Here is a 25,047-nt window from a genome sequence, read left to right as displayed (position 1 = left end):
ATCTGCAAACCACGGATGCCTGGACCAGTCTGGCACTACCAGGAGTACTAGCTCCTTGTGGCCTTTAATCTTGCAAATTATCCTGCCCAGGAAGGGCCCCGGAGGAAAGGCATAAAGCATTCTCTCTTCCAGCCATATCTGTACGAGAGCGTCTATTCCCAGGAACCTCTGATCTGTCCTGTGACTAAAACTGAAGAACCTTTGCATTATGAGAAGTTGCCAGCAGGTCAGGAACAGAAGGCCCCAGTGATCCACAATCAGCTGAAATGCCTCATAAGAAATTGCCATGCTGGGTCAGACCAAGTGTCCCTCATGCCAGCATCCTGTTTCCAACAGAGGTCAAACCAGGCCACAAGAACCTGGCAATTACCCAAACACCAAGAAGATCCCATGCTACTGATGCAATTAATAGCAGTGGCTATTCCCTAAGTAAAATTGATTGTTAGCAGTTAATGGACTTTACCTCCAAGAACTTATCCAAACCTTTTTTTAAACCCAGCTACACTAACTGCACTAACCACATCCTCTGGCAACAAATTCCAGAGCTTAATTGTGCATTGAGTGAAAAAGAATTTTCTCTGATTAGTCTTAAATATACTACTTGCTAACTTCATGAAATGCCCCCTAGTCCTCCTATTCTCCGAAAGTGTAAATAACCGATTCACATCTACTCGTTCAAGACCTCTCCTGATCTTAAAGACCTCTATCATATCCCCCCTCAGTTATTTCTTCTCCAAGCTGAACAGCTCTAACCTCTTCAGCCTTTCCTCATAGGGGAGCTGTTCCATCCCCTTTATCATTTTGGTTGCCCTTCTCTGTACCTTCTCCATTGCAACTATATCTTTTTTGAGATGCGGTGACCAGAATTGTACACAGTATTCAAGGTGCAGTCTCACCATGGAGCGATACAGAGGCATTATGACCTTTTCTGTTTTATTAACCATTTCCTTCCTAATAATTCCTAACATTGTTTGCTTTTTTGACTGCTGCAGCATATTGAGCTGATGATTTTAAAGTATTATCCACTATGATGCCTAGATCTTTTTCCTGGGTGGTAGCTCCTAATATGGAATGTAACATCATGTAACTACAGCAAGGGTTATTTTTCCCTATGTGCAACACACCTTGCACTTGTCCATATTAAATTTCATCTGCGATTTGGATGCCCAATCTTCCAGTGGAGCCGAACCGCATAAACCTGAGACTCTTTGGCATTCCACACCCTTGAGCCCCCTAACCGTGGAAAATCACATCTGTCATGAGTACCAACCACGTGGAGAGAACAAGGGACTCCCTTCCTCCGATAAACCTCCTGCAACCACCCATGGAGGTGGGAGCAGATTTCCATCGGCAAGGAGAGCCGAACCGCATTGTCCTGAGACTGCAGGTTCCAACAAGACGGCAGAGAGCGCTGAAGAGGACGCATATGCACCCTTGCACATGGCACCACATCCAGGGTTGCAGCCATCAAGCAGAGTACCTGTAGGTAGGACCATGGAGTTCACAAACTGACTCACTTGAAGCATCAATTTCTGAATCTGAACTTCTGGTAGGACAACTCTGTCCTGCCCCGTGTCCAACCGAACCCCATATACTCCCCGACTGGGATGGCTGAAGATTGCTCTGGGTCAGGCTCACCACCCAAATGAGCTCCTGTAATAAGGAGATCACCTTGTGTGTCCACCAGGTGGCTCTCTTCCTAAGACTTAACTCAAATCAGCCAGTTGTCCAAATATGGGTGCAACAGGAACCCTTCTCTTCACAAGACCGCCACTAGGACCACCATGACCTTGGAAAATGCTCTGGGAGCGATGGCTAGACTAAAGGGCAGCGTCCAAAACTGATAATGATGACCCAACACCACAAAGCATAGATAGCGCTGGCACTCCAATCAGATGGACATATGAACATGAGTCTCTGACAGATCCAGGGAGGTCAGAAATTCCCCGACTGCACCACCATTATCACAGAGCGTAAGGTTTCTGTGCAAAAATGAATCACCTTCAAGTGACAGTTGACCCTCTTGAGATCCAGGATGGGACGAAAGGAGCTCTCCCTTCTTGGGCACAACAAAATAAATGGAATATTGCCCCATACTTTCTTGAAACATGGACACCAAAACCACAGCCCTCAGCCTGAGCAGCCTTTGAAATATGAACTCCTCTGCCTGCTTCTTCTGTGGGGTGTGGCAAGGACACATCAAGAAAACATCCCGATGAATACTGCAAAATTCCAGTGCATATCCTCATATCACCTCCAGGACCCACCAGACCGATGTGATCTCAACCCACCTCTGATAAAGAGAAAGATGTCCCCTCTCGATCTCGAAGGTGGGTCATCAAACCTTAACTGGGAAGCATGAGAGAGTCCACAACTCGGGCCGATGCTTCATCTGTCGCAAACACCTGGATCCTGCAACATGACCTCTCATAAGGAGGCGCTGCACCTGTCTCTTATCCTCCAGAAAACGAGGAACTGGAGATTCACTCCACTTACTGGCCACGTTCTCCAACTCTTCAAACAAGAGCGAGCCGTTAAAAAGCAATTCGGTGAGATTAGCCTTGGAGGTCGCATTGGCCAACCAATTTCTCAACCAAAACTGGTGCCTGGCCACCACAATCGAAGTCATCCTTCTGAACAAGGTGCAGACCAAGGCACAGCCTGCATCGGCCAAAAAGGCAGCAGCTGGTACCATGATAGTGCTAGGACTGACGCCAAAGTCAGCAACCTCCTAGAGAGGAGCAAACAAGTGCAAGCCCCCAAGGAACAACATGAAGCGATGCAAGGTCACTGCCACAGCTTCAAACATCTGCTCAAGGATAGTCTCAATCTTGCTAACATGAGGATCCATCAAGGCCTTTCCTCCTATGGGAATAGTGGTATACTTGGAGACTGCACACACAACTGCACACCTACCTTCAGAAAACAGAAGCTCTCTCTCACCACTAAATCCAGAGGATAAAGGCCTTCCAAAATCAGACCCCTATGGAAATAGCCTCTGGGGCACCGCACTCAAGCTCAATCAATTCTTGAATGGCTTCCATCATGGGTTAAAAAACAAGCAGCTTTACGCAAGAAAACCAAACTAGGATTTCTACTTGGCTCAGAAACAGAATCTGCCCCAGGAACTCCAAGCATCGCCAAAGCTGGGAAAACAGAGATGGCAGCTCATCTCTATGAAAGAACCATCACCTAGTTCTATATGGCTCCAATCTGGTGGTGGTGGTAGTGGGGGGGGGGGGGTAGGTTCCCCATTCAGAGGACCCACTGTCACTTGAGGGGCACTGCAGTGTTGAAAAAAGAGCAGAAGCGTCCAGGCTGAGAGACGTCTGAGGACTACTTACTGAGTCAACTTCCCCTGCTGAGGAACAGTTAGGAGAGGGCAAGGTCAAGCGCCTCACCTGAGACGTCTTCAACCAGACCACATCTGACTGGGAAGAACCAAGCTTAGCCAAAAAAGAGAGGAAGACAAGGTACTCAGCCTCCAAGCAGCGCTGGCACAAGGCAGTGGGCACTCCAGGAAGATAAGGCGCTTAGGCTTCTGAGGCACAGGCGCAATCATGACCAACAATATGCTGAGCGGTAGCCAGAGGCGTGCTTCTAGATGCTTTTTTTTTTTTTTATATGCGCTCAACTAGGCACCCAAAAATTATGTAGCCAAGACTTATGCGGGAATACCTAGGTGCCCACCCAGGCAACCAAAATGAGTGTGCACAGTGACACTGGTGCACTAATGGAAGCACACAGCCACTAGGCGGCGCTTAATAATAAAGCCTGTAATGTGCACCGAAAAACTGGGCACACAGCAAGGCGCAACATGCCGGACCGACAAGCCAGTAGAGGGCAGCCTCCAAAAGCGTACAAAAAGCCGTTGTGGCCTACCACACTGTGCACAGCAAAAATCCTCAGAGAGGGGCCTAGACTACCAAAGCTGCTCAACCCGCCAGGCTACCCATGTCCCTCGACCTCCCACGGAGTGGGACAAAAGTTGTAACAGCACACTGAGCTCAGAGACAGAGCAGGAGAAGGAAGCCCTGCACAGTATAACCTCCCACTAAGTCTCTGTATAGACTTTTTTTTTTTTAAACTTACCGGAGCTCAGCCTTACCTGGCTGAACACAGAGATGGTTTCTGGCTGTGGGGGGGCTTCTTGCACTCGTTGCCTTTCAGCCACTCAAGCAGCTAAGTTCACGCCAGCAAAATCAGCTATCGGACTAAGGTACACTTCTGAGGGACCATGAAATCACTTCAGGAATTCTCAATTAGGGGAGGGACCTTTAGGTATCACTGCAGGAGAGCAGGGCTTTCTTTTCCTTAATTTAGATTTCAAGTTTCTCCTTCCAAAAAACTCGAAGCAATCCCTATAAGGAGATGCACGTCCACCATCTGCTGGAGATTGAGAATACCAGCAGGCTGGGGTCACTGCTGGACTTTACATACTGACATGTCGTCTTGCTCAGTCTCCAACTGCTGGCAGGGGAGCATAAACCACTGGTCCTGAGTCCATCTGTCTATATGCTAGGAAATTATATTTTGTTTGCACCCTTAAAAATATTCTAAAATTGTCAATTTAAAAATCTTGCTTTTTGATATTTTTGCCCATTGAGAAATTTTTTGACACATTTGCTTTCCACGTCTCAACTTATATTTTCATAGATATTTATGAACTAAAGTATAGAAACTAAGTAAAAACAGGAAAAAGCATAGTTTCAGTTAATATTAGAGAGGTGGGTGGGAACAGACAGCTGTTGGAGCTTAAAAGAATCCATGTACAAAACTTAACAGCAGAAAATAAAGCTAACTTAGGCTCGGTAAAAAAGGAATTGAATGAAATATTAGACTACAAAACTAAAAACAACTTGTTTTATTTCAAGTTTAAAACTTTTTCAATGGAGTAATAAATCTGTGAAACTACTGGTGAATCTCCTGAAGCCCCCCGCTCCTTGACAGCTGGTTACACGATTGAGGAATATCTCCACGGGGCTCATAGTGGTAGTTACTGCCACAGGGGATATTCTGATGACCTTAACTGCCTTTTTCCAATCTTTTTATACAGGGAAGCACACAGATATAGTTGCCCACCAAAAGGTTTTTGAAACAATTGTGTTTCCTAAATTAACCGAGGAGCAATCCAACTTTTTAGAATCTCCTATACAATCTTTAGAGATTGTGAAAGTCATTCAATCTTTACAGTTGGGCAAAGCCCCCGGGCTCGATGGATACGGACTGAAATTTATAAATTGATGGGCACAACTATTGTGGCTCCTCTCCGTGAAATGTTTTTGGCGGCACGTGATCAAGGGGCCTTTACAATAGGACATAATTTAGCAACTAATTGCGATGGAGAAGGTACAGAGAAGGGCTACCAAAACGATAAGGGGAATGGAACAGCTACCCTATGAGGAAAGCCCAGCATCCTGTTTCCAACAGTGGCCAATCCAGGCCATAAGAACCTGGCAAGTACCCAAAAACTAAATCTATTTCATGTTACCATTGCTAGTAATAGCAGTGGCTATTTTCTAAGTCAACTTAATCAATAGCAGGTAATTGACTTCTCCTCCAAGACCTTATCCAATCCTTTTTTAAACACAGCTATACTAACTGCTCTAACCACATCCTCTGGCAACAAATTCCGGAGTTTAATTGTGCGTTGAGTGAAAAAGAACTTTCTCTGATTAGTTTTAAATGTGCCACATGCAAACTTCATGGAGTGCCCCCTAGTCTATTATCTGAAAGACTAAATAACCGATTCACATCTACCCGTTCTAGACCTTTCATGATTTTAAACACCTCTATCATATCCCCCCCTCAGTCGTCTCTTCTCCAAGCTGAAAAGTCCTAACCTCTTTAGTCTTTCCTCATAGGGGAGCTGTACCATTCCCCTTACCATTTTGGTCGCCCTTCTCTGTACCTTCTCCATCGCAATTATATCTTTTTTGAGATGCGGCAACCAGAATTGTACACAGTATTCAAGGTGGGGTCTCACCATGGAGCAATACAGAGGCATTATGACATTCTCCGTTTTATTCACCATTCCCTTCCTAATAATTCCCAACATTGTTTGCTTTTTTGAATGCCGCAGCACACTGAACCGACAATTTCAATGTGTTACCCTTAAATGGGCTGTCTAAATTGGCAGCACAGTGGAGTGCGGATCTCGGAACATAGCTCACAGTTTCAGACTTTAGATCTGCTTTTTCCATTCTGTATTGCCATTTAAAAGTAGCTAATTCACGGGATATACAATTCAAAATTCTCCATCGGGTTTACCTAACCAGAACCAAGGGAGCTAAAATGAAACTCTGGTGTCTGACACTTAAAATGCCATATTGCCCCAAGAGACCTGTGTCATGATTTCTGGCTGTTCTAGATATACTTTTTGAAGAAAAGTGCAGGTTTACTTGAATCAGATATTACATGTTACCATTTCATGAACAGTGATTGTTGTATTTTTCTTCAGTAGATGACATGGAGAAATTGCTGGCAGGGAGCCATAAATTGTTGAGCATAGCATTGATCTTGGCTAAGAAAGTTATTTTATTGACCTGGCATAATGATGTGTTGCCCAATATAGAAATCTGGAGGTCAGAAATGAAAAACCCATGCTTCCATGGAGCGTTAGTACCAACAGAAATTTAGGGGGCATCCTGCAGTTTTGTTTAAAAAAAAAAAATTATTTTCTTTTATGGTCCAAAGTTCTGCGAATATTGTAGATGCACATTGTTTACTCCATCATTGTTTTTAAAACCATGATTATCAATGCCTTTTGACTAGTTCTTAGGATGCATAGTCTGAGTGGGTGTGAATGGGTTTATCAATGTGTTGTAATAATTCATGAAAAAATGAGAGGAGAGGACATTACAGCTATATTCAAGTAATTGCTTTAAGTACTCGTTTGCTGATTTATTTGCAGCTTTGCGCATTTGATACTTCCGGTACGAGCTTTGTATATTTTGTATTCGTATCACAGTGTTTGCATATTACCTCCTTCAATAAAAATACATTAAAAAGATGGTGGGTGGGAAAGTAGGAAGTGAGACAGCAGGAAAATAAATATCAGATTTACTGACCATTCAGAAGTTCAGGAAGACCTACTGTCCCATAGATTATTTTTAGGGCTACAACAGGAAACATGGAAGGTCATGGATCTTTGGCTATCTGGCTTGCAAGATTCTTGATAGCATGGCCAAGTATTTAGACTTCATTGGGAAAGACATGAATAGTTTCATTTCATGAGACCCTTTATGTATTTCATAAGAACATGTTAAAGATATTTGAAAGTTTTCCTAAAATAGAAACATGCATAGAAAGGTACTTACTGTTAGAGGTTTGGTTGCGATTCCAGCATCCAGAACAGCCTTATGCATGGCACGCAGTGTGTCTAGCTCTGGAGCAGCAATAAACACTACATAGGGCATGAACTCTGAGGTTCTTAATACTTTCAGTGCCTGGAGAAAAAAAAATTACCAAACTAGTACTGAATCCATAGTATCTATCAAATCTTGAAAGTATATCATTTCTAATTTAGGATAGGATGTTTGCTTCCCCAATGATCTATTAAAAATATTAAAAAGTACCATAGAGTGTAAATGTGCAGGTTCTTTGTAAGATAATGGGCAATATGAGAGATATTATTTATGCTGTAAAGATCAAACACAGCCACTCCACTTCTACATAACCACACTAATCAAGAGGACCTACAAAAGAGCAGGGTATATGACTAGTTTGTCATCATGTTATCAGAAGTACCAATAGTGAGGAAAATTATTAAAGTGACTATCCCTGAAATCACAAGGATGGAGAAGGAGAATAGTATAAGCAATATAACATACAGGCTGAAATACATAGATTATTATTCAATTTTATGGAAGGAATAGAAAACATATTAAAGTTAAGACTTGGTAATGTTCACCTTGCTCAAAAAATTTTCTTGTAAATTAAATAATGTCAGCTTAGTAAGAAAATACATGACTAACTCAAAAGGTTTAGAATGGCAATCCTAAAAGCCAAATTCTGAAACTCAAAAAGTAAGAATTGAAACTAAAATTTCATTTCATTTCATTAATCGCCTAGGCCTAGGCGATATACAAAATATACACACATAATAAAAGCAACACAAACAAAGTACATATACAAACAAAATAGTTTCATAGAACTAAATGTTTAGGAAACACTAAAACAGAAAGCCAATGAACCTCCAATAAAACAGACAACAAAAAAAGTCTTTGTGCCTCAATATATAATGAACCATAAGAACATGCCATACTGGGTCAGACCAAGGGTCCATCAAGCCCAGCATCCTGTTTCCAACAGTGGCCAATCCAGGCCATAAGAACCTGGCAAGTACCCAAAAACTAAGTCTATCTCATGTTACTGTTGCTAGTAATAGCAGTGGCTAATTTCTAAGTCAACTTAATTAATAGCAGGTAATGGACTTCTCCTCAAGAACTTATCCAATCCTATACTAACTGCATTAGCCACATCTCTGGTAACAAATTCAGAGTTTAATTGTGCGTTGATGTGAAAAAGAACTTTCTATCACGATTAGGTTTTAAATGTGCCCCATGCTAACTTCATGGAGTGCCCCCCTAGTCTATATCCGAAAGCGTAAATAAACCGATTCACGTTGTACCCGTTCATAGACCTCTCATGATTTTAAACACCTCTATCATATCCCCCCCTCAGCTGTCTCTCTCCAAAGCTGAAAAGTCCTAACCTCTTTAGTCTTTCCTCATAGGGGAGCTGTTCCATCCCCTTTATTATTTTGATTGTCCTTCTCTGTACCTTCTCTCCATCGCAATTATATCTTTTTGGAGATGCGGCGACCAAGGTGTGGTCTCACCATGGAGCGATACAGAGGCATTATGACATTTTCCGTTTTATTCACCATTCCCCTTTTGTTTTAACAAAACTGCAGGATGTCCCCTAAAATTCTGTTGGTATTAACGCTCCATGGAAGCATAGGTTTTTCATTTCTGACCTCCAGATTTCTATATTGGGCAACACATCATTATGCCAGGTCAATAAAATAACTTTCTTAGCCAAGATCAATGCTATGCTCAACAATTTATGGTCCCCTGCCAGAAATTTCTCCATGTCATCTACTGAATAAAAATACAACAATCAGCTTCCGCTGGAGGAGGCCTTGCATGAAACGGCACACTAAAGGTTGGACCAAAACAGACGTGCCAGCGACACCTCAATGGTATGTGCTGATGGCGCTGAGGTGCACTCTCTGAGCTAGTCTGAAGCCCACAATCTGACAGATGCCACAGGTAGTACAACAGCCAGGGAGGGGACATGAGAAAGGGTCCAAATCAAGACCCTCGCACCAGATGGAAAACCTCTTTCACTTCAAGCTGTAGAACTCCCTGGTGGAGGGCTTTCGAGATGCCACCAGGACCTAGGAGATACAGTCCGAGAGCATCAAAGGCTGGAGGACTACGCACTCAGCATCCAAGCTGCGAGGGCCAGTGCCCGAAGGTTTGGATGGTGCAAGGTGCCCTGATTCTGCAAGATGAGATTGGGTGCCGTCCCCAGCCAGATGGGTGCCCGCACAGACAGGTCCTGCAGAAGTGGGAACCAGACCTGTTCGAGCCAAGAAGGCACCATGAGTATTCATGGGCCCTCTGTCCTGCTGAAGTTTCAGAGTCCTCAAGAGGAGCCGTAGCAGGGGGGTACGCATACAGCAGGCCCATCCCCCAGTGGAGGGAGAAGGCATCGCAGGCTGGATGGCTGTCCCCTGATACTAGGTAGTAAAACCTGCTCACCTTGTGGTTGTGTGGGGAGGCGAAGAGATCCACATCCGGCATACCCCACTGGCAAACAGCTTGGCTGCCACTTTTGGGTTGAGGGATCACTCGTGTGGCTGGAATGAGCAGCTCAAACAGTCCACTAGCACGTTGAGATGTCCCAGCAGGTAAGTTGCTTGCCGAGACATTCCCTGTGAAAGGGCCCAAGTCCACACTTGTACCGCCTCGTGGCAGAGCAGAAATGAACCCTGCCACCCTGCTTGTTGATATACCACATCGCAACTTGGTTGTCCATCTGAATTAGGACGTCTTTGGGCAACAGGTCTCTGAACGCCCACAGAGCTTACCGAATCACTTGAAGCTCCAGGAAGTTTATCTGAGAGTGGGCTGCGGAGGCAGTCCAGAGATCTTGCGTGTGGATACCATTCACATGGGACTCCCGAGCCTTGAGGGGAAGCATTGGTGGTGAGAATCACCTGAGGCAGAGAGGGTTGGAAGGGAAGTCCTTTTTCCAGGTTGGAAAGATCTTCCCACCAGGATAGATACACTCAGAGGGTCCGTGACTGTGACGGGTGCCTCGAGATCCTGGGAAGCCTGCTGCCACTGGGACCGTAGGGGTCCACTGGGCTCTTCTCATGCAGAGGCAATCCAGAGGGGTCACATGGATGGAGGCTGCCCAGCAGGCAGAACAGAAGGCGAGCTGGCACCCTCCAGCTGTTTCTGGACAAGGGTAGCCAGCAAGGCCAATCGCTCGGTCTTGGGGCAAAACAGCTTTTGCCTACACCATGCCCAGCCTGGCGCCTTATGAAGTCCAGCTGAGGGGATGGACAGAGATGAGACTTGGGGGAAGTTTATAACAAACCCCAGTCTGCACAAGTCAGGGTCAGAGCATAAAAGGCTCCGGAGCGGAGTCGTTCTTGACCAACCAGTCATCCCAGGTAAGGGAACATGTGCACTGAGCAACGCCTGAGGTAGGCGGCCACACACTATAGGCATTTGGTAAAAATGCAGGGAGGGGGGGGGCAATGCCAGCCTGAAGGGGCAGCACGTGTACTGGTAATGTGCTTTCCCCACCAGGAAGTGGAGGGTATTTTCGGTGGCTGGGGATAATTGCAATGTATGTGTAAGTCTCGAGATCGAGGGAGCAAAGCCAGTCTCCTTCGCTGAGGAGCGGGATCAAACATGCTCAGAGAGACCATCTGAACTTTTTCTCTTACAAGAAACTTGTTCAACGCCCAGAGGTAAAAAATGGGGCGCAAGTCGCCATTCCTCTTCGGAATGAGGAAATTCCTTGAAATGAACCCTCTCCTTATTTTATGGCGAGGGACCAGTTCCACCTCGCCCACCACGAGGAGGGTGGCAAGTTTTGTCCAAAGTATGACCTGGGGGGGCGGATGAACCCCACGATGGGACATGGGGGAGAAGTCTCTGGGAGCCGACAAGTTTAGACTGTACCCCTGATGGATGAGGACCCATCGGTCCGACGTGATCTTTTTCCCAGTGATGGGTGATGCTCAAGAGCCTGCCTCTGACCGGGGGATCTGCGTCAGTCAGGGTACAGTCAAACGGACCTTCGCTCCCTCGCCGCTAGTCAAAGGCCTGTGGCCGGGGCTTGCTGGGAGGCCAGTTGGGGTCTCGGCGCTTGCTGTGGCGAGGACGGCCCCTGGATCCAGTGCATGGCGTACAGCCTGGGAGGCTGGAAGATATTTCTCTGCTGGTGAAAGGGCTTCTGGCAACCGGCCTGGAAGATTTTATGGCTGAAGCAGGCCTTCATAGGCGCTAGCAGACAGCTGTTGAAGAGTATTATGATGGTCCTTCAATTGCACTACTGCATCCCGACCTTATCCCCAAAGAGGTTTTCCACCTGTGCAGGGGAGGTTGGCTAGCACTATCCTGGACCTCTGGCTGGAGGTCAGAGGCCCGAAGCCATACCATTCTCCTGGGGCTGATGCTCACCGCTGCTATGCAGACCGCTGTCTCGAAATCATCATAGGTGGAATGCACCTCATGCTTTCCTGCTTCAAGACCCAGCAGGGTAATAACCGAGAGGGCCTCTTGCTGCTGTTGAGGCAGGCCCTAGGTCAAATCCAGGACCCGTTTCCAGAGATTTCAGTTATATTGGGTCATATAAAGCTGGTAGGCGGCTATGTGGGCCACCAGCATGGTGCTTTGGAAGACTTTCCTGCCCAGGGCATCGAGCTCTCTGTGCTCACAAACCCAGAGGGGCAAGAGGCATCGGTGGGGGAGCACCCAGGCCATTTCTCAAGTGGTCTCCATGACCACTGACTGGTGGGCAAGATGCCACTTTTCAAACCCCAAGGCCTGCTACACCATAGGTGGTATCAATCTTTCTATAGACGGGGGAGATAGAAATGATGTGCTCCCATATGCGGAGGTGGTCCTTAAAAATATCATGGATAGGAACTGCCACAATCTCTTTAGGAGCGAACTGGAGCACTTCCAGCATCTTATGTTGTGCATCCTTCTCCATCAACAGCTGAAAGGGAATGGAGGTCTGCCATAGCCCTGACAAACCCCCGCCAAAGGACAAGTCCTCAGGGGACGGACCGGCACCATTCCTCTGGTGGCAAGGGCTCCGAGAGGGGGTCATCCAAATAATCCGATGAGTCTGTGGAGTCATCACCCCAAGGATCATAAGACCCCCTCCTCCTCACTGGGACCAGTATGCCGTGGGCAAGATCCGTGAGGGGTATCAACCCTGGGCTCCGATAGCTTCGGAGTCCTCAAGGGCACAGTAGGCATAGACGGTTCCCCTGGCATTGGGGTAAGGACCCAGCAAGGGCTTGGGGAACTGTGTTCTGGGAAACTTGGTTCCGGCCGTATCTTCCTCCTCCTCGGACCAGATAATTGGGATCACTCGAATGGGGGGCATCGGTGGCCACTGGGGAACAGAGGGTCCCTTGGGCACCGGCTGCGTCAGAAGGGCACCCAGGACGACGTCCAGATGCTTTAGCAGGGGTGCTAGCATCGAGGGCAGAGGTTCAGGCACCGGTATGGGGGCTGGTGGCACTGGCAGCGCAACGCTCTGGAGCGCTTTGAGCACCGCGGTCTGCACCCTGCTGTCCAACTCTTCCTGAAAGTCCAGAGTGGTCAGGACTGATGGAGGGGGATGAGGCATCTCAGAGGTGGCACGGTGCCCAGCACCGGTGTTGGTGGGGATAGCCTGGACTACCAGGGGCATTGGCGGATGGGCCTCCGATGACTGGTGTCGCTTCGGTGGTGGCTCGGTAGCCGATGCATGGCCCTGGTTCCAGGGCGGCATCGATGGCAACTGGTGGCTATGCTTGCGAGATTTCTTTCAGTGCTTGGCCTGGTCTTTACCCGGAGCCAAGGAAGTGGAAGATCTCGATATCCAGGAGATCGGTGAGACCATCAAGGATCTATCACCATCCCCTCAATCCTTGGAGGTACTGGCGAGAGGAACAGCCAGGGGAAGTGTGTCAGAAGGCTCCCTGCAACCTCTCAGCGTCGATGGGACAGACGCAGGGTTAGACAGAGCAAACTTCGGGACCCCAAAAAGTTTCTCCATCTTATTGAGGCACTCGACGCCCTTTGGGGGTTATTCGGTAATAGTCGGCACCCACAGACATGCGAGGCCCCCAGGCAGAGTATGCAAACCTCATGCGGATCTGTGATAGACATGGTCCACGCGCACTGGGGGGACCAATGAAAACCAGTTGACGCCATGAAAAATACCCAGCATGGGTCGATGACCAGCGGTCACCTTGGAGCAAGAGTCAGGAATCGACCGCAAAGTTGGGGAAAAAAGCAATAGGGAAAACCTACCACACTGAGGGGAACTGTCTATCATTTCACCTCCTGTGCCCCCTTTCTGAGTCCTCCATCAATAGGGGTGATGCCCTAACTGTGGCAAAATCCTTGAGGCAAGTCACTTTGAGCCTGACAGTGCTGGCATAGTCAAAGTGAGAGCGACGGCTGGATTGCCCTTATATGGCAAGCTGCACAAATAGTAAAGTGCTTAAGACTTTTTAGCCCCAGTGTCATTATCTGTCACCAAAAGGCCACTCTCTTTCCACACAGTCTACTGCATGCACACCAATGTGCGTGCGGATGTACCCACGCAATTATGTGCTCAAATCTGTCATGGGCTTGCGCACCTAAAAGCACATGCGCGCATACTCTAAGGAACAGCCACACTGTGTGCCTGAGCATGCGAGGGGGGGGGGGGGGGGGGGGGGGGAAGACACCACTGCATCCTAAGCGTGCTTTGCTGTGGCCTAGCTACCCACCACGCAGCCAATTAACAGGGCCTGCAACACGGGGCCTAGAAGCAAATGCTACCTCCACTCTCCACTAACTCCCAGAGATGTGTGCGTGGGGGGGGATATTGCGCAGAGGGAGAGAAAACGACCCGATAGGGAAAAGGGGGGGGGGATCTATCCTGTCCTCTCTTTACCTGTACTCAGCCCTTCTCCAGCTGATAGCATGATCAGGTCAAGCATTCAGGCTCAACTGTTCAACTGAGGGAGGGACCAGCCTGGTGTCACATCAGGAGGTTCAACCTCTTTTCTTTCTTTTTTTTTTTAAAAACATGGGCAATCCTCACTTGGGTGAGCATGTCCACCATCTGCTGGAGACGGAGAATACTGGCAGGCTGATGTCTGGATGCCAGCGAGTCAGTTTTCTCAGTCTCCATCTGCTGGTAGGCATACATAACCCACCGATGTAGACTGGCCTGCCTGAGTGCAAAGGAATGAGAGGATGGTAATTCTACATACACAAGTATCAGTTTGAGGAAATCTTTCAGGCAAAACCACCAATGGGGTCTTCTAGACATAAAGATACAGATACTAAATGTCTTTGGTGCTTGTCTATTTCTGAGGTTTGTAGCTACACAGTAGTATGACAGTTGGTATTTCTGCTACTGTAAGAAAATAGGCTAACTTAACTTGGCTGTTATGCTCTTCTTGCTGACCTGAGGTAGATGATTCTTGCAGTCAGTGCAGATTTCTTAAACTAAGATTCGTGCAACTGTTACTCAATATAAGAAAATTATTCCTTACCTGCTAATTTTCGTTCCTGTAATACCATGGATCATTCCAGACGATGGGTTATGTTCCCTATCCAGCAGATGGAGTCAGAACAGATTTCTGAGGGGAGGTGCTACATTACCTCACCACCTATGTCATCATCCCCAGTATCTAGCCTAGCAAAGCCAAGCCCAAGAGAAAGAGAGAAGGATCAAGTAACTGTATTGAATCACAATAAATTTTAAATTTTAAATGTTAAATAACCAGAATGATAACCTCAACAGAAAAACTTGCTAACACATAAATATTGAACAAAACAACTCTGAGTGCTAAAACGAGCAGAAAAATGGACGAGCACAGTAGAGCAGAGATAGCCCACCCTAATTAAACTTTCAATAGTAACGGGAGGGTGTCTGGAATGATCCATGGTATTACAGGAACGAAAATTAGCAGGTAAGGAATAATTTTCTTTTCCCTGTACATACCAGGATCATTCCAGACGATGGGATGTACCCAAGCTTCCCTCCTATGGGCGGGCCATGGATAGCCCTGCTCGGATGACTCGATCCCCAAAAGAACCGTCTGATGGTGGAAACATCCAGACGATAATGTCTTGCGAAAGTATGGAGAGACTTCCACGTCGCCGCTCTGCAAATCTCCTGGACTGAAACAGAGCTAGACTCTGCCCAGGACGCCGCCTGTGCGCGAACGGAATGGGCCTTAACCCCCAAAGGAGGTTGCTTACCGACCCCAATATAAGCCGAAGCAATCGCCCTTCACCAGCGAGCGATAGACGTTTTGGATGCCATGTGACCCTTCCTGGGACCCGACCAGAGAACGAAGAGATGGTCGGAAAGACGAAACTCATTGGTAACTTCCAAGTAACGCAACAGGCATCGCTTTACATCCAAAAACGAAATCCCTTTCGTTTGATTTGAAGGAAGGCAACTCAACTGACTGATTAAGGTGGAAGGCCGAAACCACTTTAGGAAGAAAAGATGGAACCGTGCGGAGAGAACCGTCATCTGAAAAACGGAGATACGGTTCTCGACAGGATAGCGCCTGTAGTTCTGAAATGCGTCGCGCTGAACAGATTGCCACCAAAAATAGTTTTAAAAGTCAGATCCTTAAGAGAAAATCTTAAGGGTTCAAAAGGTGAACCGCTAAGTGCTAAACTAAGTTCAGATTCCAGGACGGACAAGGAGGACGTAACGGAGGCTTCAAGTGACGCACCCCTCTAAGGAAACGACCCACATCCGGATGAGAGGAGAGACGCGACCCCCTCACCACTATATAAGAGGGCGCCCAGAGCCGCGACCTGTACGCGAAGAGAGTTGTAAGAGAGACCGAGGTCTAGTCCTTCCTGAAGGAAAGAGAGAATATGCGATACTGATGCATTGGTAGGCGTAATGTCATGAAACCCAACACCAATTTTCGAATACCTTCCAAACTCTTACATAAGTAACTGAAGTAGATCTCTTACGAGCAAACAATAGAGTTGAAATAATACCTCTTCCTGGAGCCTCTATGTCTCAATTTGCGCCTCTCAAAAGCCAGGCCGCTAGACAGAAGCGATCGGCCTGCTCCAAAAATATGGGCCCCTGCCGGAGTAATCGTGGAATGTGACTGAGACGTAGAGGGCCTTCCGTGGTCAGGAGAAGAAGATCCGCAAAACCACGGTCGACGAGGGCCACTCTGGCGCCACGAGGACCACTGGACCGTGGTGATTCTCGATTCTTCGAACCACTTTTCCTACTAGAGGCCACGGTGGAAAAACATAGAGAAGGATGTTCCGCGGCCAAGGCAGAACTAGAGCATCGATTCCTTCCGCGCCGTGTTCTCTTCTTCGGCTGAAGAAACGCGGAGTCTTTGCATTGCTTGCTGTGCCATGAGATCCAGGTGGGGAGGACCCCATCGGGAGATTATCAAATCCATCGCCTCCCCCGAGAGTTCCCATTCTCCGGGATCCACGCGTCGACGACTTAGGAAGTCCGCCTGTATATTGTCTACTCCCGCAATGTGGGAGGGCTGCGAGACGCGACAGATTCCCTTTCCGCCCAGCGCATTAATTTGTCCGCCTTCTAAGGATACTTGAAGACTTCGTGTGCCCCCCTGTCTGTTGATGTAGGACACTGTGGTCGCATTGTCGGAAAGAAACCCTGACGCTCTGTGACGTAACCGAGAAAGGAACCCCTTTAACGCCAGACGTACCGCTCTGGTCTCCAATCGGTTGATGGGCCAGCAGGCTTGTTCCACCGTCCATCGGCCTTGTAGAGAGCTCTCCTGACAGACCGCTCCCCATCCTGATAGACTGGCATCCGTGGTAACCACTATCCACTCCGGTATGTCCAGAGAAACTCCCTGAGCCAAGTTTCGGTATTCTAGCCACCAGTGAAGACTGTTGACAGTAGCCATCGGAATTGGGAGGACCATCTGGTAATCTCGTGAAGCCGGCTTCCATCTGGAGAGGAGAGACCTCTGAAGAGGACGAAGATGGGGCAAAGGCCCAAGGGACAAGATCGATAGTGGAGGCCATCGTGCCCAGGAGCTGAAGGTAATCCCATGCTGTGGGTTCTTGAAGATCCAAGAATCGAAGAACCTGATCGCGGAGGGACTGAGCCCTTTCTTTCTTGAGAAATACCATGCCCTGCTTCGTGTCGAAATGTGCCCCCAGAAATTCCAGAGACTGGGAAGGAATTAGGTGACTCTTGGCATAGTTGACAATCCACCCGAGAGACCGGAACATGCGGAGCACTATTCTGACCATCCGGCAACCCTGGTCCAATGACTTCGCTCTTATGAGCCAATCGTCTAGGTAGGGGTGTACCAAAACACCCTGCCGGCGCAAGGCAGCTGCTACTACTACCATGATCTTCGTGAAGACCCGTGGAGCCGTCGCGAGACCGAAAGGTAAGGCTTGGAACTGAAAATGTTGACCTAAGATCTTGAATCTTAGGTAGCGGTGATGATCTTTGAGAATAGGAATATGCAAGTATGCCTCGGTGAGATCCAAGGAAGCTAGAAATTCTCCTCGATGTACCGCCGCTAGAACTGAACGAAGAGTCCTCCATGCGAAAACGGGGGAACTCGAAGAGACCTGTTCATCATCTTGAGAATCTAGGATGGGACGAAAGGTACCCTCCTTCTTTGGGACAACAAAATAGATGGAATAATGACCTCGACCCCAATCGTAGGGAGGAACAGGTGATATCGCTCCCAGTGCGGAAAGTCGGTCGAGAGTGGAAGCGACAGCATCTTTCTTGTAACTGGATCCGCAAGGAGAGAAAAGGAACCTGTCTCTGGGAGAATGGACAAAATCCAATGCGTAGCCGTTCTTTATAATATCTAGGACCCACTGGTCCGATGTAATTTGGACCCACTCGCTGTAAAAGAGAGAGATCCGGCCCCCCAGCCGGGGAACCGGGTCATGGGTCCGACTGGCATCATTGGTTTGTCTTGAAGGCGGAGGAATTAGAGGAACCCCGTCCCTGACCCTCCTTGCCGGGACGGCGACCTCGAAAGGGCCGGTTCCAGGAGCCTGAACGAGAGGATGGGTTCCGAGGAGTTTGTTGACGAGTGTTTCGTGTCCTCCGCTGATTCCTGTATCGAGATCTGGTAGAAGAGTAGGCAAACCTTGAGGATCGTGGACGATCTTCCGGAAGCTTATGCACTGAGTTCTCATTCAAAGATTTAATAATCTGATCTAAATCTTCCCCAAAAAGAAACTTACCCTTGAAGGGAAGGGATCCCAGACGCGTTTTAGAGGATGCGTCCGCAGACCAGTTACGCAGCCAGAGTAGGCGTCGAGCTGAGACTGCTGCTACCATGGAACGAGCGAGAACTCTGAGTAGGTCATAAAAAGCATCCGCCCCATATGCCATTACGGCCTCCAGGCGATCCGCCTGTAGGGCCTCAGCCTCTGGTAACTCCTGTGAGGTAAGCAACTGCTGTACCCAGCGCAGACCTGCTCTCTGAGCAAGAGCACTGCAAATGGACGCTCGCATACCTAGTGCGGAAACTTCAAAAATCCTTTTGAGAAAGACTTCCAATTTTCTATCCTGAGTGTCTTTCAGAGCCGTACCACCCGTGACCGGTATAGTAGTATGTTTGGTCACTGCTGATACTGCCGAGTCCACGGCAGGAACTTTGAGGATGTCCAGAAAATCCTGTGGGAGTGGATAGAGCTTCTCCATAGCTCTACTAACTCTGAGGGTGGCCTCAGGAGTATCCCACTCACGGGAAATAAGTTGGAGAAAAGAAGGATGGGTTGGAAAAGCCTTGGCCAAAGGTCTTAGACCAGCAAGGAGAGGGTCACCCTTCCTAACATTTGGTTGTGGTCCAACAGGCTCTGGTGGAGGGTCGATATCCATTTCCGTCAGAATATGAGGAATCAGGTCCTCTAATTCTTCCGATTGAAAAATGCGTAAGATCCTTGGATCATCTCCCTCAAGATGAGAAAGGAGAGTAAGGTCATCGACTGACGGATCTACTAAAGGATCACCCCCTGGACACCCAACCGGGGCTGGAGGATCCTTGGAAGGTTGAGGTGGTCCCGCAGAGGGAGAAGAAGTACCTTGAGAGAGGGACTCCCCTAACCGAGCCAACTTCGGAGGAGAGGGACCAGGAATGTCAGAAGAAGCATCTCTAAAATGAAGAAAAGCTTTGTGCATTAAAACAACAAACTCTGGAGAAAAAGCCGAGAAACCTCCGGAAGGGGCCCCCGGGGCCTCACCCTCCCGGTGTCCAGAGTCTGCTAAGTTCCGCTGAGTCCTAGAAGGAGGTGGTGGAATAATCGGGGAATCCTCCTCTGATAACCCCGCTTCGGAGTCTGACATTAAAATGGCCGCCGTTTCTGCACTGATCGGGAACGGGGCCTGTCGTTTTCTTGAGTCGCGGTCAGAAGTTCTCTCGGTGTCCCCCTCTGAAGGAAATGACTCCCCATCGGGGAGGCAGTCCGCACAACGCCCCTCCCTGGTGATTTTAACTCCCTGCCGGCCGCAGGCTGCACAAGCCGCCGGACGCGGCATTGAAAAAACGCTGAGGGGAGAGGAGGGAGGGGCGATCAAGCGCGGCAAGATTTGCCTCGCGCTGAAAAGAAAAAACTGCCAGAAGTGAAGAAAAACTCCCCCCTGTCGACCCAAAGGACTGCCGAGGAATCTCCTTCCCGGCAGCCGGCGGCCCCGGGGAATGAACTTCGCGGGACCGCGGGTCAACTAGAGAGCGTTGTGGAGGGAGGAGGGGGAATTGTGGGGAGAGACTGGACCACCAGCGTGCACCCTCGATCGAAATTTCGGATAAAATATACGCTGAGGTAACCTAAAATTAAATAAACATGAGAACACTTACCCCAGCCAAACATAAAAACGAGAGAAAGGTAAGAAAGAAAGAGAAAAAGGCTTATAAGTAAGCCCCGGTGAGGAAACAAACTGTCACTCCAACCGTAATTTTTTTATATTTTCCAATTAAAGAAATTAGTAAAACAATAAATATAAACTTTTTACTTGATCCCTTACAAGGAATGAGAGAAAAAAAGAAATAATAACTAAGACAAAGCTGTGGGGAACTCAGGTTCCCCCACCCGCATCTGCTGGAGTCAGAAAGATACTGGGGATGATGACATAGGTGGTGAGGTAATGTAGCACCTCCCCTCAGAAATCTGTTCTGACTCCATCTGCTGGATAGGGAACATAACCCATCGTCTGGAATGATCCTGGTATGTACAGGGAACACTCTACTATTCATAACTAAAGTGCTTAATGTAGCTCAGCACTTCAATACATGGACATGTTTAGCAATATCAAGATATAGACAAAAACCAATGAATTCCACCTAATTCATTTGATGAACACCATGATAAAACTAAAAAGGATGGTCAGGATCATAGTAGTATCCACACGAGTGCAAGAAAGAGTATGTTCCTGGTACAATTTTAAACTTTTGCATATGAGATTTTTATTGCGGCAACTCCTAATTCAGATACAGTCCTTTACTACAATGCCCCCAACACGGTTCCGTGTTTCGCCACCCGGCTGCTTCGGGGGGGATCAATTTTGACAATAGTCTGTTTCAGTTAGACAGAATTTTTGATCGGAGCGTCTAACTGAAACAGACTATTGTCAAAATTGATCCTCCCCGAAGCAGCCGGGTGGCGAAACACGGAACCGTGTTGGGGGCATTGTAGTAAAGGACTGTATCTGAATTAGGAGTTGCCGCAATAAAAATCTCATATGCAAAAGTTTAAAATTGTACCAGGAACTTACTCTCTTCTTGCACTCGTGTGGATACTATTAATTTAGAGTGCAAGCATCGCTCCAGTGTGTTGCAGGATCATAGTAGTAAATTTAAATATATATATATTTAAAATTTTTTATTTAAACAAATGCCAGGTAACCACAGATTACATATCTTGACCATAAATGTGTACCTGGCCAGGGTACACACATCACATGAGACCAAAGTCTCATGCCAAAGCACTTCTCTAATAGACAGTCTGACTAGTACAGATTCCATGTGCTATTGTAGAGGTCCATTTTTCCCCCACAAATAAGAAAAAAAAAAAGCTTTTCAAACATGGCTATTGAGATTTCCAGAATTAATCAGTTTTCTTCTTCCAAAATAACACAATGGTGAGCTTGAGCATGTATCAGCTGCATTACTAAATTTTTATTGCCTACAGGGATATCACCCTTGTCCTCGATGCCTAGAAGGTATAGATGTGGTGAAACCACCACCTGTATTTCTACTATGACCCATTCCCAAAATGCACGATACCCTGCTCCCCATAATGGACTGGCAGATGGACATTTTGTATAAAACAGGAGACATACCGTATATGCAGTGTAACATTCTAATAAATATCTCCATTCTTTTGCAGCACATTGAAATTGTGTGCTTATAGCTAGTCATGCCTCATCTAAATTTAGTTGCAAAAACCTGCATTCCACTGCAATATGAACAAACCTACTTACTATCTAGTAAAACCCAACATAACAGAATCTAGGAGTGCAGTTCTGCCTGTTTAACAAGCTCTCAACTTCTATGGGGTTTCTGAATGAATTATCTATTCTTCAACTGCAGCTTGGCATAGTCGAAGCTGCAGAAAATGACAGTGTCTCCTGAATCATCAAATTCCTCGGTCAGCTCTCCAAATGACTTAAGCCCATTTGTACCTCACATTTGTCCCACAGATCTCAACCCCCGTCTAACACCAAATGTCCAGCACCAATGTAAAAGTGTATACAGACATGGGAGGTGTCAGCCACTGGAGCAATAGTGGACATAATTTTGATATACTTCAAAGTACTTGCAGACCACTTACTGCACTTAAGTGTGAGAAATCATAAATTTGCCCCTGCAGATCTGCCTTACTCTAGGGCAGAGCTTTCCAAACTTTTCATGTTGGTGACATTTTTTAGACAAACAATTTCAAGGCAGTAATTCAGTCTACTAGCAAACCAGAGGTTAAAGGTTAAACGAACGAAATATATCAACAATGTATGTATGTTTCCTTAAATATATACATAAATAAAATGTTTCACAACACAACCTCATGAAAACTTCATTTATATTAAAAATATATAATATTCCAAGATTAATACTGTTATAATTTATGAGTAACAATAATGAAACAAATTGTCTGTCCCCCACACACTCATCTCTCTCCCCCCCCCCCAAGCACATGTCTGGCCCCCACACACACACTATCTTCCACCCCAGCACATGTCTGGCCCCCACACACTCATCTCTCCCCCCCCCCCCCCCCCCAAGCACATGTCTGGCCCCCACACACTCATCTCTCCCCCCCCCCCCCCCCCCCCAGCACATGTCTGGCCCCCACACACTCATCTCTCCCCCCCCCCAGCACATGTCTGGCTCCTACACTCATGTACCTCTTCTTTTTGATTGTTGCAAGTTAAGTGCTTCACTCCCTTCAGGGTTCAAGCCTGCTGAGCTGCATAAAACCTTCCATGATCACCAGACACTGTTGCTTGCAGTCAGTACTCCTCGTGGCCAGGCCACATCGGCAGCAGCAGCCAATGACAGGGACAGCTGGGCTCAAGTCCCACCCACCAAGTCCAAAAAAACCCACGACTGACAGCAAAAGTCGCCCAATAATAAGCAACCCATGAACTGGAGAAAAAAAAAAAGTGAATCGCTAGAAAAAAAGCCCAAACTCGCGTCTGAGTTGACCGGGCTTGCGTGACACACCTGCACACTGCGGGCGACGCACTGTCGCGAAACACAGTTTGGAAAGCTCTGCTCTAGGGAGTGCCAGATCAGCTGTAAGTAGGATCCCAAGAGCCAGCGTGTCAGCTTTGTATCTCTCCAGTTCTAACCAAAAGGCCTGACTCCTCATTTAACCATTGTTGTAAACAGTGAATTCTAACAACCCAATAATATAATTTGAGATTTGGCAATGTTATCTCACCAACCTCTAAGTTTATGCAATGTGTCTAATTAAATCTGTGCATTTTATTATTCCATATAAAACTGAATATGCTACCATCGAGCTCTGCAAATTTTTTTTTTGTATTTAAATCTCTTACTGACAAAAATCAACAGCAAATGATAATGCATATTTGCCAAAGTTTCCAAAACATACATGAAACATGTTGAAATAGGTACAAGAGACTCATAGCTAACACCATTACTTAGACCTTGTTTGATTCTGCAGATTACAGCAAAAAAAAAAAGACTGATTTGTGCAAAAGAATACCAAGTGAAAAATGCTGTCTTCTGTTCTTTTATTATTATTTTTTTTATAATCATTGTCCATTTAGTCCTTTAATACTTTTTTTTGTTTTTCTTGCATTTAATTACAGCAAAAAGAAAAAGCTTGGTTCAACTTGACCAAAAAATAATTTAATACAGTTATATATTTGCCACAAAATACAAATTATGCAAGAAAACAAGCAGATAAAAGTGGAGTAACTATTAATGTCTAGGGATAAGTAAATAGAGGAAGCACAGACAACTTTCAGATGAAAAATATTAAACAAAAGAAATAATCCCACCAAGCAGATTCAAGCTGTAATTGCTGACATCCTCAAATTTGGGTAGAGAAAGAGATTATTTATCCAATCATGAATACCATTTTATCTTGCCTGGAAAATTCACAAGTCCTTACAAAACCCACTGGGCCTGCCAACTGTCTATGAATGGATTATGGGTACCCTTTTGGATATTCTACTAAAACCTTTTGTTTCTAAAATGTACTCATTTGTTAGATTGTACTCTCAAACATGCTGAATACACTACCTCAGCTTACACAAAATATTTAATTACAACGGCTATCAAGGTATTAATTGTGAACATTCCTACACAAGAACAACATGATTTCTATTATACAAACTAGTTAACATGTGCGATTGCTTTCTCATCTTATGTAGCTGGGATTAAAAGCATTTATAGACATTGGCATATATTAAAATTACAGAAAAAAGGCAGGAGCAAAGATGTATACCCAAAATAATATACATGAAGATGAAGGGTATCATAATGTAAAGAGTCTAATAGGAAGTTTTTTATTTATGAATGTAGCAATGGTGTCACACTGCACAAAAACAGAATTCAAAAGTTGCAAGCAGAGATCTCAAACAGATCTCTGTCCATTTACTTGAATCATACTTTGTATTTTTTTTTCCTCTTGCAAGAAGCACAAAGCATGATTCAACTAAATGGGCAATTATTTAAGAAAAAGCAGAAGGTTGTTGTGAAAGCATTTTTCAGCAACTACTCATAAACAAACCGTGTATACATGCGTCCATATTAATTTTATATAAAGCATATTACAGTGATGTTATCATTTTGATATTTTCCACAATGTTTTCCAAATCATGTTTAGTGATATGCCAGAATAGAGAGGCTACCTTTTGAATAGTTTTATTAGGGTTAGATAATCGAAAAGTTTACCTGTGGGTTAACATCTAAAATGCATGTCCTTCCAGTTTGAACGACCTCATGGATAGAGTCTATTTTGGTGCCATAGAGGTTTGCTTCATATTCTCCATGTTCTAAGTATCTGCTCGCTTTAATATCTGCCTCCATTTCAACTCTTGACACAAATTTGTATGCTTGTCCATCTTTTTCATCTTCTCTTGGCTTTCGTGATGTAACTATAGAAAATATGAATTATGAAACCTGGAATGAAGCATTATTGCTTACTTGTAATTGTTCTCTAATGACAGTAATGCAATACATTATACTGATGTCATGAGACTCCATCTTGTACCAGCTCCAAATGACTCTTCCAGAGCTTTCTAGAAAAAACTTTGTGCCATATA

General features: G+C 46.2%; 1 protein-coding gene across 11 annotated transcripts in view; it reads right to left on the bottom strand.

Annotated features, from left to right (window-relative positions):
• MPP6 (membrane palmitoylated protein 6) overlaps positions 1–25,047 on the bottom strand; it is a 299,774-nt gene that overhangs the window by 2,892 nt on the left and 271,835 nt on the right. For all 11 annotated transcript variants that reach the window (XM_029589113.1, XM_029589111.1, XM_029589117.1 and 8 more), the window contains 2 exons: positions 24,677–24,879; positions 7,320–7,448 (listed from right to left, as the gene is read on the bottom strand). In XM_029589113.1, the coding sequence (XP_029444973.1) occupies positions 7,320–7,448; positions 24,677–24,879 (332 nt within the window). The remainder of the gene's footprint in view (positions 1–7,319; positions 7,449–24,676; positions 24,880–25,047) is intronic.

The sequence above is a fragment of the Rhinatrema bivittatum genome, chromosome 2, assembly GCF_901001135.1.
Source record: "Rhinatrema bivittatum chromosome 2, aRhiBiv1.1, whole genome shotgun sequence".
Taxonomy (NCBI): Eukaryota; Metazoa; Chordata; class Amphibia; order Gymnophiona; family Rhinatrematidae; genus Rhinatrema; species Rhinatrema bivittatum.
The sequence above is the reverse complement of the archived record's forward strand: the minus strand, read 5'-3'. Positions and strand labels throughout refer to the sequence as shown.